At 41.6% G+C, this 16,715-nt stretch overlaps 3 protein-coding genes across 9 annotated transcripts in view; 1 reads left to right on the top strand and 2 right to left on the bottom strand.

Moving 5' to 3' along the window:
• LOC118225953 (tripartite motif-containing protein 16-like) overlaps positions 1-16,715 on the bottom strand; it is a 972,804-nt gene that overhangs the window by 424,567 nt on the left and 531,522 nt on the right. The gene's annotated exons all lie outside the window — the stretch shown is intronic.
• LOC118225964 (tripartite motif-containing protein 16-like) overlaps positions 1-16,715 on the top strand; it is an 890,716-nt gene that overhangs the window by 795,467 nt on the left and 78,534 nt on the right. The window lies entirely within an intron of this gene.
• LOC118226015 (ADP-ribosyl cyclase/cyclic ADP-ribose hydrolase 2-like) lies at positions 8,263-16,109 on the bottom strand. Of its 7 annotated transcripts, XM_035415250.1 has the most exons (10): positions 15,807-16,101; positions 14,077-14,282; positions 13,156-13,285; positions 12,738-12,873; positions 11,818-11,900; positions 10,706-10,782; positions 10,006-10,098; positions 9,432-9,518; positions 9,077-9,088; positions 8,263-9,034 (listed from the first exon to the last, which is right to left on the bottom strand). In XM_035415250.1, the coding sequence occupies exons 1-10, from the start codon at positions 15,879-15,881 to the stop codon at positions 8,905-8,907; spliced, it is 1,029 nt and encodes a 342-aa protein (XP_035271141.1). In that variant the 5' UTR covers positions 15,882-16,101; the 3' UTR covers positions 8,263-8,904. The 7 variants fall into 7 exon arrangements, 5 of the variants coding, with proteins under 5 accessions (XP_035271141.1, XP_035271144.1, XP_035271140.1 ...); XM_035415253.1 differs by lacking the exon at positions 10,006-10,098 and having other exon boundaries at positions 15,807-16,109; XM_035415249.1 differs by lacking the exon at positions 9,077-9,088 and having other exon boundaries at positions 8,263-9,046; positions 15,807-16,094.

Here is a 16,715-nt window from a genome sequence, read left to right as displayed (position 1 = left end):
CGATGTCGTGGCTCGCAATGAGCATGTGGTTAGTGCTCTACAGGCTACGCCACGAGAAACCCATGCTTTTTAAAATCTAAACTGGGATTTTCTTTGTCCACAAATGATGCTAGTCTAACCATTTTACTTTTATGCCAATACAGCTAGCCGACAATTCTACTTGATTTTAGAAATAGAAACTACACACATGGTCCTGGAAAAAGTATAGTAGGCTAGTTAAGCTTGTAGCTCTGCCCAACACTATACAGAACTCCACTACACACACACACACACAAATGTTGGCTAGTGGTTGTATGCAATATTATTAAGTAGACTCAAAAAATAAATAGTTGGATTTAATAAATAAATAAAATTGTTGGATTTGCTTAATGAAATTATATACATATTGCACGCAATTAAGTATATGCAGCAATTATTAGTTTGTCCTATTGTTCTCAATCAGATTGCATGCAGCCACTGTCCAACAATTTATTTATTTATTTTTGGTTACACTACCACCCCACAACCTGCCCCCTGTGGTAGATCACATCCTACCATCTATTGTAAAAGTAGATTGCAAGCCAAAAAAGTCTGGGCACCCCTGTCCTAGACTATTAATGCAAGAACAAGAAAAGCGTGTCACCCTTTCTGGAGCTGTGCGATAAAGCGTGTTTATGGCAGAGATCTCACACAGCAAGGTATTTTATGTTGTCCTTAATTAGTCGTGTTCAAGATGTAAAGTCAATTATATTTTCTTAGGATTTACAGCAAGAGTGGATACTGCTGTGGCGCCCCACAACCCACGGTAGAAAAGGGGGCTGTAGCAACATGCAGTTTTGTGAAAAGAACGTTAAGCGCACGTGGTGCTGTTGGGGTCCTGACCTATGACATCACTGAAGACCGGAACGAGGAAGCAGTCAACCGTCTGGCCATCATGTTCTCTGTGCCCTTTGACTACAATCTCTATGAGAACTTGTTTGCTCTGGGTTTGTTCAAAACTACTCAAAAATGTAATGAGGGTCTGTTTGAGCTCATGTATAAGAATGATGAATCGGAATTCAAAAGAGGAATGGGATCAGGATCAGAATTCGGATTCAAAGGCGAAAGGTACACTTTGACAGGAACCATGTCTGGTGGTGGAAATGCAGAAATCAAAGTAGAACTCAGGAATAAAGAGATAAAATGAGATCAATTTGATAAATTCTGAAAACAAACATTGGGGCTCATTCACAAAACTTTTCTTAAATTATTCTTACTTCTGTTCTTTAAAATGGTCCTAAAAAAACAATATGAGATTCATGACACACGTGCAGACCTTTGTTTTTGTGCATATCCCACGTCCATGAGATGACGAATGCTGGCTGTTTGTAAATTTTTTGCACAATTCTTTTCATGCGATTAGCAAAAGGAAACAGCCAGGATCAAATACAGATAAGAAAAAAAAAAGATGAATGCCGAAATCCTGGAAACGTTCTTACGCACAGTTTATGTTCAAATGCAATCGTACACATTTTTCGTGAATGAGGCCCAATGTGAGCTGCTATGCGTAGCTGGTAGAATGTCTTACCATAGCAGACTGCATACTGCTTACAAACAGCTCAGTAAACTGGGTAAATGTTTCAGGCTAATTACTTCACATGAACATATTCTATCTGAGCACAAGCATATAATCAATTCAATATATTTTTAAGATCATATAAATAAGTAAATGTTAAACATATAATTGTTAATGTCGTTGTGAACATCTGATGTAGCCAATAAATAAACCGCTTTTTATGATTGAAACTGTTTTTGTGTCCTTATTTCCACTTGTGAATTGACAGCATTCCCAAGGCTGTGTGTGTGCATGTGTGTGTGTGGAATTCTGCACAGACTGCTTAATTATGCCTTGCATGTGTCTGCATACATAATGTCCACAAGAGAACCTTCATGCGTACAGAGAACCCTGAACATCAGTCAGCTCAGCCTGCTAGAGCTGGTTATGTGGAGGTGTTGCACATTTGAGGACTGAGCGCAGACCCCCAAAGTGGAAAGTGTTGTACACTTCTAGAATAACATTTAAGCAGTCAGTTTTAGGCACAAAGTGTATAAGTTTAATATGAGCATGCTTGAGAAGGAAGAGGATGGATTTGGTGTTCCGTTAGATGAACTGAAGATGGATGTATGTGACGAATGGCATGTGTCTAAGTCATGTTCTTGCTGATAAGTGGAACATCTGTGGTTTATCTATCTATGCTGACCTCAAGTGCTATTTTAAAATGTCTTGTTTTCAACCATCTCATCTCTAGATGCAGAGCGTGTGTTTTAGTACTACATGCTGAACGTGTGTTTTAGTACTACGTGCAGAGCGTGTGTTTTAGTACTACACGCAGAGCGTGTGTTTTAGTACTACATGCTGAACGTGTGTTTTAGTACTACGTGCAGAGCGTGTGTTTTAGTACTACACGCAGAGCGTGTGTTTTAGTACTACATGCTGAACGTGTGTTTTAGTACTACGTGCAGAGCGTGTGTTTTAGTACTACACGCAGAGCGTGTGTTTTAGTACTACATGCTGAACGTGTGTTTTAGTACTACGTGCAGAGCGTGTGTTTTAGTACTACACGCAGAGCGTGTGTTTTAGTTCTAAGTGCAGAGCGTGTGTTTTAGTACTACACACAGAGCGTGTGTTTTAGTTCTAAGTGCAGAGCGTGTGTTTTAGTACTACACACAGAGCGTGTGTTTTAGTACTACATGCTGAACGTGTGTTTTAGTACTACGTGCAGAGCGTGTGTTTTAGTACTACACGCAGAGCGTGTGTTTTAGTACTACATGCTGAACGTGTGTTTTAGTACTACGTGCAGAGCGTGTGTTTTAGTACTACACGCAGAGCGTGTGTTTTAGTACTACATGCTGAACGTGTGTTTTAGTACTACGTGCAGAGCGTGTGTTTTAGTACTACACGCAGAGCATGTGTTTTAGTACTACATGCTGAACGTGTGTTTTAGTACTACGTGCAGAGCGTGTGTTTTAGTACTACACGCAGAGCATGTGTTTTAGTACTACATGCTGAACGTGTGTTTTAGTACTACGTGCAGAGCGTGTGTTTTAGTACTACACGCAGAGCGTGTGTTTTAGTTCTAAGTGCAGAGCGTGTGTTTTAGTACTACACACAGAGCGTGTGTTTTAGTTCTAAGTGCAGAGCGTGTGTTTTAGTACTACACACAGAGCGTGTGTTTTAGTACTACATGCTGAACGTGTGTTTTAGTACTACGTGCAGAGCGTGTGTTTTAGTACTACACGCAGAGCGTGTGTTTTAGTACTACATGCTGAACGTGTGTTTTAGTACTACGTGCAGAGCGTGTGTTTTAGTACTACACGCAGAGCGTGTGTTTTAGTACTACATGCTGAACGTGTGTTTTAGTACTACGTGCAGAGCGTGTGTTTTAGTACTACACGCAGAGCGTGTGTTTTAGTACTACATGCTGAACGTGTGTTTTAGTACTACGTGCAGAGCGTGTGTTTTAGTACTACACGCAGAGCGTGTGTTTTAGTTCTAAGTGCAGAGCGTGTGTTTTAGTACTACACACAGAGCATGTGTTTTAGTTCTAAGTGCAGAGCGTGTGTTTTAGTACTACACACAGTGCGTGTGTTTTAGTTCTAAGTGCAGAGCGTGTGTTTTAGTACTACGTGCAGAGAGTGTGTTTTAGTACTACACACAGAGCGTGTGTTTTAGTACTACGTGCAGAGTGTGTGTTTTAGTACTACGTGCAGAGCGTGTGTTTTAGTACTATGTGCAGAGCGTGTGTTTTAGTACTACACACAGAGCGTGTGTTTTAGTACTACACACAGAGCGTGTGTTTTAGTTCTAAGTGCAGAGCGTGTGTTTTAGTACTACACACAGAGCGTGTGTTTTAGTACTACACACAGAGCGTGTGTTTTAGTTCTAAGTGCAGAGCGTGTGTTTTAGTACTACACACAGAGCGTGTGTTTTAGTTCTAAGTGCAGAGCGTGTGTTTTAGTACTACACGCAGAGCGTGTGTTTTAGTACTACATGCAGAGCGTGTGTTTTAGTACTACACGCAGAGCGTGTGTTTTAGTACTACACACAGAGCGTGTGTTTTAGTACTACACACAGAGCGTGTGTTTTAGTTCTAAGTGCAGAGCGTGTGTTTTAGTACTACACGCAGAGCGTGTGTTTTAGTACTACATGCAGAACATGTGTTTTAGTACTACACGCAGAGCATGTGTTTTAGTTCTAAGTGCAGAGCGTGTGTTTTAGTACTACACACAGAGCGTGTGTTTTAGTACTACATGCAGAACATGTGTTTTAGTACTACACGCAGAGCGTGTGTTTTAGTTCTAAGTGCAGAGCGTGTGTTTTAGTACTACACACAGAGCGTGTGTTTTAGTACTACACGCAGAGCATGTGTTTTAGTACTACACGCAGAGTGTGTGTTTTAGTTCTAAGTGCAGAGCGTGTGTTTTAGTACTACACGCAGAGCGTGTGTTTTAGTTCTAAGTGCAGAGCGTGTGTTTTAGTACTACGTGCAGAGCGTGTGTTTTAGTACTACGTGCAGAGCATGTGTTTTAGTACTACGTGCAGAGCATGTGTTTTAGTACTACGCGCAGAGCATGTGTTTTAGTACTACGTGCAGAGCGTGTGTTTTAGTACTACGTGCAAAGCGTGTGTTTTAATACCTCATATTGTGGAAAAATAAGTTGTTGTACTGTAGAAAAATAAATTGTTAAGCTGATTTGAAAGGTAGCTGAATATGTTGGGCCACACTAGTTTTTATTTTATTGCAATTACTATTTGCTGCATGCCTCCCTGTAGGACATGGGCCCCAAAGATGAAGTACATAAAGTATTACTGACTGCCTAAGTTGTCATTGTAGAGTTCGCAGGTGTTTGTTTCTGTAAGGAGATGTCAGGTGTGATAGTCTGAAGGAGAGAGGAAGGGATGGGGTCAAGAGCACAGGTGGTAGGGTGGTGGGAGAGTAGGAGCTGGGAAACATCAGAGTCAGTGAGGGGAGAGAAAGTGGAGAAACAAGGGGAGGGAACAGAGATGGGGGAGTGGGGAAGGGTGGTGGTGGATGTGAAGGAGCTGCGGATGTCTGCAATTTTCTCATCGAAGAAAACTGCAAAATCATCTGCAGCGAGGGAGGACTGAGGTGGGGAAGGAGTGCTGAGGAGAGAGGAGAAAATGGAGAACAGAATAAGAATAAGCGGAACATCTGTGGTTTATCTATCTATGCTGACCTATTTTAAAATGTCTTGTTTTCAACCATCTCATCTCTGGGGGATTTTTTTATATATGAAGAAGTACTACTCACGGAGCGTGTGTTTTAGTACTACACGCAGAGTGTGTTTTAGTACTACAGGCAGAGCGTGTGTTTTAGTACTACACGCAGAGCATGTGTTTTAGTTCTAAGTGCAGAGTGTGTGTTTTAGTTCTACGTGCAAAGCGTGTGTTTTAATACCTCATATTGTGGAAAAATAAGTTGTTGAACTGTAGAAAAATAAATTGTTAAGCTGATTTGAAAGGTAGCTGAATATGTTGGGCCACACTAGTTTTTATTTTATTGCAATTACTATTTGCTGCATGCCTCCCTGTAGGACATGGGCCCCAAAGATGAAGTACATAAAGTATTACTGACTGCCTAAGTTGTCATTGTAGAGTTCACAGGTGTTTGTTTCTGTAAGGAGGTTGTGTGTGGGTTGCTAAGATGTCTTCAGTCATGTGTAGTCTGCTGGACCCTCGCCTCCTTCCTGTTAGCTTTTGTCGCCTGTTTGTCACAGATTTTTTCACTTCTTATTCACATTGGACTGGGAATTTAAGGTAAACCCGACTTTCCTTGGAATGATTTTAGTTCCTTTATTTAGAGCACAACTGACTATCAAATTTTATATTTTATTATGTGCTTTGTAATTAGCTGATATCTCCACTTTTTCCAAGTATCGAAATGTACAGTATGAAAGTATTTGTTAGCATGCAAGCTTGCTAGCTTCTAATCTACTATCAATTGCAGCAGGATGTCCATCCTCCCGGATTCAACAGCAAGTGAAAAATGATACTCATCGATAAATACATTAAAAACATCATGTAAATTTTACAAGAGATGTGAGGCAAGCTAAGGGATCTGTAATCCTTGGGTTCAATAGAATTCCCTCTCCAACACAGGTGTCATGATGCATTGATTCTAGTAGTCAGGTATTTCTCTTGTTGTTGCAGACATTGTCAGCGGTCGTGCACTGCCTCAGAATCCTCTGCTCTCCGGACCTCAGCCATGGCGGAAAAAGTAGCAGAAACAGCCATGTCTCTGTTGAATGACATCGCTCAGGAATCTTTCACCGCAGCCATGAGAAGCGTCTCCATTCACCTGTCCAACCGTAGCGAAAAAAACATCCTGACAAATCCACAGTGAGTTCATTATAATTGATAAAAGACTCAAAGGCCTCTGTCATCAAAAATAGCATTGAGGGAAAAGTGTGTTCAGGTCGTTTTCTGTAGGGCTGCAGTCCATCTAATATATTTTACCCTCGTCCTGCACCATTATGACAAGAACAATCAATGTTTGTGGGCAGGTTATTTTTGGATTTTGTTTAGTAAGAATGTCTCCCTTACTGCAGGAACTCTCTCTCTCTCTTCAGCTGGTTGTCAGATGAGGGTGCATTTTGAGTTGCATTGCGAGTTGCATGGCAAGATATTTTAGCTTGTCCTTAATTATTCATGTTCAAGATTTAACATCAATTGTATTTTCTTAGGGTTTATACCTACAGTGGATACTGCTATGACCCCCCACATCCCACAGTGGCGGGCAAAGTCACAGCGGTATGCGCTTTTGGACACACGAAGGGAACGGCATGTGGTGCTGTTGGGGTCCTGACCTATGACATCACTGCAGACTGGAAGACGAAGGCAGTCAAGCGTCTGGCCATCATGTTCTCAGTTCCTTTCGATTACAGGCTCTATGAGAACTGCTTTGCTGTGGGTTTGTTTGAAACTGCTAAAGCGTGTGATTATGCTCTGTATAATCACATGTATAATGAGGAAGGAACTTTCAAACGGGCGAAGGCGTCTGGTTCAGAAATCAGCTTCCAACTTGGAAACTTCACCTTGAGAGGAACCATGTGTCCCATGGCAACCGGAGAAATTAAAGTAGAGCTGTGGGATGGCGGAAACAATAACGCACCGCGCACCGCTTGCAAAACGTTCGGCAAACTGGGAAAATGTTTCTTTAAATGCTGCAATTAATTTGCATCTAAGCATGAGCATACAATCAATTAAATACACTTCAATATTTTTAAGACCATATAAAAGTAAATGTTAAGTAAATAATTCGGAATGCTTTGTTGTAGCCAATAATTAAACAGCTTTTCATGATTGCAACTGTTTTTTTTTTTGTCTTAATTTCCACTTGACAATTCACTGGATTTCCAGCAGTGTGTGTGTGTGTGAGAGAGAGAGGGAGAGAGAGAGGGATTGTATGTGTGACTGTGTGTGTGTGCACCTTTATACTCTTATATACTTATCAATAATAATAACAATAATAATAATAGTCATTATTATTATTATTATTATTTGTACAGCCCTTTTCAAAAACAGAATCACAAACTGCTTTACACAGGCATGAAGGAAAAGCACAGACTGGGTTCAGCTGGTTTGCTGAGGGCCAATATCAAGGATTTGTGTTCTGTCAGTGTTCAGCTGAAGGACATTTTTTGACATCAACTTTTTAATATCTGAAAGACAGTCTTGAACTGTGGCCAATCTACTCAGGTCATTTGGATTCACTGAGATATATAGCTGGGTATTGTGAGCATTGCAGTGGTAAGAGATTCCATGCTGATGAATGATGTGGCTGAGAGGAAGTTTATATAATGAAAATAAAATTGGTCCCTAACTTTAACCTTGAGGCACACCACACTTAATCATTGACTGAGAGTAGGCATGATCCTTAATAGACACAAGAATTTCCTATATGAAAATCATGAAGACCCTGGGATTCCCACCCAATGTCTCAACCAATCAAAAACAACACCATGATTGTTGGCATCAAATGTTGAACTACATGTAGCATCTTTTTGGGGAGACCTTTGGCATTTTGAACGTTGTTTAATATTTGTGAAAGAAATTACTTGTACTCATCAACATGTTTGACTTTTTAAGTTTATTCCATGGTGTAAGCACTAAGCACCAGGAGGAACAAAAAGAAGACAAGCAGAGGAAGCCTTGGAACATAGAATGCAGAAGAGTGTGAGGTACTGGCGCAGGGACTTGTGGGAAACAGGAGGACAGTCAGAACTGCGCTGATTATCAGAATCAACACAAGAACAGACGCAGTCACAAAAAGCTGTTTATTTACTGGCTACATCAGCCTTGAACAAGGACAGGACAATATAAGAATGAATATACTTGAAAAATAATTTTTGTGCTGTCACCAAGATATTACAGTAGAATATACATGCAGTAGAGTTATTAATATGTTCATTCATTATATGCTCCATGGTACACAATCTGATATGAATCACATGATAATATTATATTTCATCGGCTATAAAACGTAGCTCGTATATTTCAAATTTGTGATAATTACTCAAATTTATCTTCATCTAAGAGTTTTACTTTCAGCGCTGAGTTTTACTCACAGGAGCCACGGCTCCCCTCATAGTGAACATGTTTAGAGAAGATGATTTCTGATCCTAGTGCCTTCGCTATGGTGCAACTGCCATCATTACAATGATAATATCCATAACCACTGCTGTAAACAGTTTACATGTTACTGGAGCTCAGGGAAGTCAATGTAGATAATCTATTAAAAAATATAAACACAAATCTCCACAGATTTCCCATCAACCATGCGGACCATGCCAAAGGGTCTCACAGATTATGCTCCAGGATGGACAACCAGATATTAGATTTGAGTAGAAAATGACTGATAATATTCAGTCAACAGCAGTCCACTGAAAAGTGAAAAAGAGCAGAATAACCAGGTGGTGCGGAGAGAGGTTTGGAGTGGAGGCAGAGCTGGAACAGAGACAGGCTGGGTGGCTGGGGCTGTCCACACACTGAAGTGTTCTCACGGACCTGGAGACACAAATACACACACACTTCAGTATTCGCACTGGCCTGGAGATACACACACACACACACACACACACACTTCAGTATTCTCACTGGCCTGGAGATACACACACACACACACACTGAAGTATTCACACTAGCCTGGAGATACACACACACGCACACACACACACACACACAGCAGTATTCTCACTGGCCTGGAGACACAAACACACACAATGAAGTATTCTGACTGGCTTTGAGAAACACATATGCACACACATACACACATGCTGCAATATTCTCATTTATTTTCATAAAAACACAAAACATAAGTGTAACCCTCAGAGTCTTGCTGTATCTGCAATCGGAGGTGTGTGTAAAATCTCTCTCCCTTCAGGATCTTTACCTGTAATTATCAGCGCAGGTGTACTCAAATCCCTTCTGTTCCAGGATCTGTTGCAGGACGGCCACACTTTTAGTACCACAGGACTCACTGTCGTAGAGAACGAGAGGAGGCGGGGCTGAGCTCAGCTCTGTCTAATGAGCATTTAAACACTCTTAACATCGCCACTCTATTCAGAGAACAAATAAAGGAGGTTTACAGTGGACCAGTCTGACAATATGGTTAAATGGCGCCCCCTACAGGACATGTAGGGAATCCACGCAGAAATAATCCTGCAAGAATAGTCTAACTCTTTTAAATGGAAACATTACATTGCATTATAGGCATTTAGCAGACTCTCTTATCCAGAGCAACTTATACAACTTTTATATAGCATTTTACATTGTATCTATTTATACAGCTGGATATGTACTGAAACAATTCAGGGTAAATACCTTGCTCAAGGGTACAACGGCAGTGTCCTACCCAGGAATCGAACCTATGACCTTTCGGTTACAAGCCCAGTTACAAGATTTTGTACTCGTAATGGCTAATAAAAATTTCATTGCACATAATTACAATAACAGGTTATACTTACACATCAGGACCTTCAATGTCATCCATTATCCAGATCTGTACTTTGGAAACTTTATCTTTTCTTAAATATGGGAGCTCATAATTAGCAAAAAAGCTGTGGATAGGAAGGTGAAATGAAAGGTTGGTTCTGTGTACACAGCTGTGTGAGCAGCTGCTTTCACACCACTTCCTGCTGAATAGCTTTGCATGTGATGTTTTTTTCTGGTTAAACAGCAAACAGAGACCTGGGGAAAAAAGCACTGATATTCCTGAGTGGAGAGGATCTTTTTTCTGTACATACAGAAAATCATAGCACATCATAGCTTAGCATAGCACAGCAAAGCATAGTATAGCAAATTAAATTGTAGCACAGCATACCGTGGCATAGAATAGCACAGCATAGAATTGGTTCGCATAGCAAAGCATAGCGGAGCATAGTATAGCACAGAATAGCTTAGGATAGCACAGTGTAGCATAGCGTAGTATAGCTTAGCATAGCGTAGTGTAGCGTAGCACAGCATAGTAAAGCTTAGCATGGCATGGAATAGTATAGCACAGCACAGCATAACACATTGTAGCATAGCATAATATAGCATAGCATAGTGTAGCACAGCATAGCATAACACATTGTAGCATAGCATAGTGTAGCACAGCATAGCATAACATAAGCAAGAAAAAATTAATCTAACTTGGCATAAAATAGAGTGGCTGAAAGCACATACCTGTTCTCTGGGAAAGTTCCATCACTGACCGAGCCGTTCAGCATCACCTGGATCACACCTGAGGACAGGTTAGCGTACTGCAACACAATTTCACACAGAAACACAAAATTACACCTGAGGACAGGTTAGTGCACTGCAACACAATTTCACACAGAACAACACAAACAGTGGCAGCAGCATGAGCAAGGTGAGGATGTAAGCCAATTATCTGTGTTTATTTATTAATTAATTTCACTACTAAAATGTATTTATTCATAAATTTTACCCAGTAAAACTTATCGTGGTTGTGATCTTACTGTGATAAACACGCCCATTACACTGTGATGTAACTGTGTGAGAGGTCTTACTGTGATGGAGGAGGCCATTACACTGTGATGTAACTGTGTGAGCGGTTTTACTGTAATAAACACGCCCATTACACTGTGATGTAACTGTGTGAGCGGTCTTACTGTGATGGAGGAGGCCATTACACTGTGATGTAACTGTGTGAGCGGTCTTACTGTAATGGAGGAGGCCATTACACTGTGATGTAATGGTGTTAGCGGTTTTACTGTGATGGAGGAGGCCATTACACTGTGATGTAAGGGTGTGAGCGGGCTTACTGTGATGGAGGAGGCCATTACACTGTGATCTAACTGTGTGAGCGGTCTTACTGTGATGGAGGAGGCCATTACACTGTGATGTAAGGGTGTGAGCAGTCTTACTGTAATGGAGGAGGCCATTACACTGTGATGTAATGGTGTTAGCGGTCTTACTGTGATGGAGGAGGCCATTACACTGTGATGTAAGGGTGTGAGCGGTCTTACTGTAATGGAGGAGGCCATTACACTGTGATGTAATGGTGTTAGCGGTCTTACTGTGATGGAGGAGGCCATTACACTGTGATGTAACTGTGTGAGCGGTCTTACTGTGATGGAGGAGGCCATTACACTGTGATGTAATGGTGTTAGCGGTCTTACTGTGATGGAGGAGGCCATTACACTGTGATGTAACTGTGTGAGCGGTCTTACTGTGATGGAGGAGGCCATTACACTGTGATGTAACTGTGTGAGCGGTCTTACTGTGATGGAGGAGGCCATTACACTGTGATGTAACGGTGTGAGCGGTCTTACTGTGGAAGACGCAATCCTCCAGAATGACTCCACAGGGTTGTTTTCGCACTCAGCTGTGGTGGGGCAGGACACAGAGTCCAAACCTGCCACAGAGCCAGAGGAGCACAAGGACAGGGAGTCCTCAGAAGAGAAAGTGAAGCTACAGGTATGACAGGTGTTACAGGAGTAAGTCATTATTCGGAAGTATACTTAAGAGCAAAGGGTTGTCAATCTTATCCAGAAAGGGTCGGTGTGGATGCAGGCTTTTGTTCCAAGCAAGCAGTTATTCACCTGATTGTACTAATCAACCGGTGGAGTCTTTGTTAAGGACCTTGATTAGCAGAATCAGGTGTGTAACTGCACGGGTTGGGACAAAAGCCTGCATCCACACCTGCCATTTCTGGATAACATTGAGGACCCCTGCTTAAGAGAACTGCGTGCACTTCTGGGGACTCTGAAAAAGGTTCAAAGATGGGCAACCAAATTGGTTCCTGCTATGAAAGATACAAGCTTTGAGGAAAGACTTAAGATGCTAAATCTCTTCAAGCTTAGTAAAAAGAGACTTAGAGGCGATTTGATTGAGGCTACAAAGTAAATTACAAGAGATTCTTCAGGCTGAGTTCTGTCAGTAGAATAAAGTGAGGGGAGGGGGGTTGATACGGTGCTGGATACTATCTAGATTGTAGGTAAACCAAACACAAAATACAACTAGGTACACTTTAGTGATAGAAAAATGGTAGACTGGTCATTATGCAATGTTACACTAGAATTCACTCAGTCTGCAACACTTGATGTTTTACTGATTATTCGGCATGTAATTCAATTAAGTAATGAAATCAAAGAGATAAAGAAGGGAAACATTGACAGGGACTTCGCTCTCTGCATGAACAGAACTCTATAGCTCATGCCACCGGACATGACGAAGCTGAATCCATCCTCACCCTCACCAGAGGAGTTCCCACACCAAGTGAGGTCATCGCCCAGCCAACCAATCAGAGTTTCCCCAAGTGGCATCATCCTGCGTCCAGTGTCAGAGTAACTGTGCACCAGCTGCTTGTTCTTCTCCCAAAACAGGGCCTGCAGGTGGCATAAGACAGTTAACACCCCTCCTATACTGCAGGGGGCAGCAGAAAGAGTTAACACTCCTCCTGTGCTGCAGGGTACACCAGGGAGAGTTGACACTCCTCCTGTACTGCAGGGGGCAGCAGAGAGTTAACACTCCTACTGTACCGCAGGGTATAGCACAGAGTTAACACTTCTCCTGCACTGAGACAACATTACAGCAGCTCTCCAGGCCAAAGTGCAGATGAAGAGTACCACAAAACACACACACACACACACGCAGCAAGTGAAGCTTGCCTTATTAGGGGGGATGCTGTGCAGGGAGAGGGAGATGAAGGTCTGGTAGTCTCTATCGGTCACGCTGCAGGGGTCTCTGTAGATGAAAGCATCCCTGAAGGCGTTCCATATGGCCGTGCAGTTCTTCTCTCTGCCTCCAGCACACACACACACACACACGCACACATGCACACACACACGCACACACACATGCACACACACACACACGCACACACACACACACACACACATGCACACACACGCACACATGCATACACACACACATGTACACACACACACATACACACACGCACGCACGCACGCACACACATAAAAACATGCAAACACACAGACACGCACACACACACACACACGCACGCACACATGCACACACACACACATGCATGCACACACATGCACACATTCATACACACACACACACGCACACACACACACATACACACACACGCATGCACGCACGCACACACATAAAAACATGCAAACACACAGACACGCACACACACACAGTCAACCCCAACGCAGGGAACAGGGTGAGACAGGTGATGGAGGTGTTCACTCAGTGTTTCACCAGAAATGTAAATGTAAATGTAAAACCATGACAACCGAATCTTCGCCCGGTAAGGATTTATAACCTATGGAACATGAAAATGACTTTTTATGACATCACGCAGGACAAAATCTCAGTGTGCTGCATTTTTTTTACATGCCCTCCAAGCCGATTGCCGATGTTTGAAAGGACCGCTAACATTTAAACAATTGGGATCTGTTGTTCTCATTCTAGCTTTACATTGCGACTGTCACGCAGGTGAAAGGGCTGCTTTATGGCCTTGCCGCTGTGGCACACCCGGTGCCTGCAGAGTTTCTTGGTTTCGTACGGTCTGCCCGTCCAGCTAGAGACGAAGAACTCCCACTGCGACTCACCCAACGCTGGGGTTCACCACCCGGATGTAGTTGTAGCACCTCCCGAGGATCACTTCCTGTAAGTCCGCTGTCGTGCCCTCTCCCTGCCACAGTGCTTTCTCTTGTGGGACGACCGACTGAGGGAAAACCAGCAACGGGAGAAGGCAAACTGCGAGTCCACCAGACATCATTCCAAAATGGCAGCTCAGCTCGCTCTTCTGAGACACCTGCGTATCATAAAGTCAGCTCTGGGCTTACGAGACAAATGCAGTGCATGTCCAAGGAGTTAATCATTTATGCCAGTTATCAGCAGGAATTAAGATTTCTGTAAAAGTCAATTATTAATCCGTAACTGTTTTTAGCATTCAAGATGTCAGAAGAAGCTGAAAAACTGGATATTGACCTCATAATGGATTACAAATTTGACATTTTTTTGGTTTTGTTTTGTAATAGAATATGAAATGAAGTTTTACACAGGGAATGGGAACCTAACGTTTCTGGAGACTAAAGAAATTAAGCGGGGGTGGGGGCGTGTTACTGGAATTTCATTTAAAAAATATTTATCTATTACTAAGTTTTCATTGGTCAGATGGAAAAATGTCCACATAACTAAATGAAGTCCAGCGTTTCCATGGTGTCCACATACTGAAGAACAGTAGCAAAAAAAAAAACACTTGCCAGCTTTACTATGGGCAGGCAGTCATTGTCTTCAGGTGTAAAATCATTAGTAGTTATAAGCATTCTCATCACAAAAGACAGTTGTAATAAGTCTTGATAACACATACGTTCAGTAAAAAAATGAGAGCTGATCTGCTATATGTATTTACTGAGTGAACCCTTCAGCCAAACAGACGCCTGCTGGTCTGCAGTATGAAAAGTGACTAATCCTCGAAGTTTTTGGAGGGCAGGTTTCAATTATATGTTCCTTTGTTTTTTACTGTGATTAAAAAATACAAAACAGACCAGTAAAGACAAGAACAGAACAGACACAAAGGTTAACCATAACACAGGTAAGACAAAGTAACCATGCATCGTGTCTTGATTACATGATTAGAATCAATGAAAATTTAATCATTAGAAATATATCATATAATAATACGGATTAATGTCCACAATTTCCGGTACAGTAATCACATTAGCCTATTCCAGCCTTCACTGGTTATATTTATTAAAATGTTGTGATACTTTATGACTTCTAGCAATTATTTGTTCAACAAGAAACTGACTTTTAAGTACATTTTTTAAAACAAGTTAGAGTCAGAGTGCTTCTGGATTGTAAAATGTGGACAAAAATGGGGAAATTTGCAATTGATCTTACTCATCCTCCCCATAGAATCTCCAGAGGTGTGATTGCTTAATATTATACATATGTCGTTTTTTGGTCGCTGTAATTTTCATAAAATATCTTAAATTGGAATAGCATAGAGTAGGCATCCACTAAGTATGTCCACTTCCGATCTTGCACTCCGACATCAAAGATGTTAAAAATATTTCCAGTTTCTTCCAACTGACTACCAGTCCCAACTGATCGAAGAGTCGCAGAAAGAAGTCAGAGAAACAAAAGGCACCTTGAACTTTCTTAGAGCCGCATTTGATTGTGTTGCAAAAGAAAACAAACAGTGTTAAAATAAGTCGTGTATACAAACAAGATCAAAGCGAGAATATGATATTCTTCGGCATTCCGAAAGACAATCAGGAAAATACGGAATTGGCGTTTAGCCTAGTATGTTCCTTCGTGGAAAATAACTTACCCCCGATGTGACAAAGAATATCCAATTCGCCAGAATGCACAGGGTGGGCCGCAAGACGGACGAACAGCATCGCATTATTGTGGCAAGACTCTAGAGCTAAATCTCTAGAAAATGATGTCGCATAAACTGTATTGCCGTCGCAAATTGAGCTGCTTGTTGCGCAAGGTGTGTTGTGTTTTATAACGATACGGTTTCTTGTTTCATGAGTTGTCCCTGCTTGCGGCTTGCTTTTTGTTATTGCCCAGTTGTTTTTACTCGTTGTAGCCTGTCTGTGGCTGATCAAAGCTAGCCTCTAGTTGGACAAGCTGGACTAGTTAAATCTATAATTGGTTTCACAAATCTGTAGAATGGATGCACTCATCTGAAAATGGTTTCATTAATTCAACCATTTTACAGACTTCCCAGCTGAATATTCCATCTTAAACCAGCCTATAAAGTACAGTAAGTCAGTCCACCAGTCTGACCACCAGTTTACTCTACCAATTTAACCAGTCCAACTTGTCCAACTAGAGACCAGCTTTGACCAGCCAGTATTCATTTCCCCTGTTTTACGTTTCACTCATTTTAAAGGCTCGTTCAGTGAAAAGATTTGTGATGGGTCGAGCTGCAACTGGTGACTGAAAAACTCAAAAGGTTTGCAACATTCTAAAACTGACCTGTTCCCATAAAAGGAGCTAGATGAGACATTGCTCATGGTTAGCACAGAAACTATTCTTTTTTTATGTCGGAAAAATGTAAAACATCATCAGCCATTATTTAGTTAATGCCAATTCAGACTGCCAGTACAAAAACAAGGTGACATCATCTGAGAAGACATGGGATTGATAAATATAAAACTCTAGTTCAAAAGCCTCAGACGAGATCTTGAATACAGCAGTCCGAAAGTCCTTCAATTTAGGACAAAACCAA

This window comes from Anguilla anguilla, chromosome 4, assembly GCF_013347855.1.
Source record: "Anguilla anguilla isolate fAngAng1 chromosome 4, fAngAng1.pri, whole genome shotgun sequence".
Taxonomy (NCBI): Eukaryota; Metazoa; Chordata; class Actinopteri; order Anguilliformes; family Anguillidae; genus Anguilla; species Anguilla anguilla.
This window is presented reverse-complemented; position numbering and strand designations above follow the sequence as displayed.

Excerpts from the sequence above, each read along its gene's own strand:
- LOC118226015 (XM_035415250.1), bottom strand. The coding sequence starts at position 15,881 with ATGCGATGCTGTTCGTCCGTCTTGCGGCCCACCCTGTGCATTCTGGCG. Across the intron at positions 12,874-13,155 it reads ACAGCATCCCCCCTAATAAG|GCCCTGTTTTGGGAGAAGAA; the intron begins GCAAGCTTCACT and ends TGCCACCTGCAG. Across the intron at positions 11,901-12,737 it reads TGGGAACTCCTCTGGTGAGG|GTTTGGACTCTGTGTCCTGC; the intron begins GTGAGGATGGAT and ends GCTCTGTGGCAG.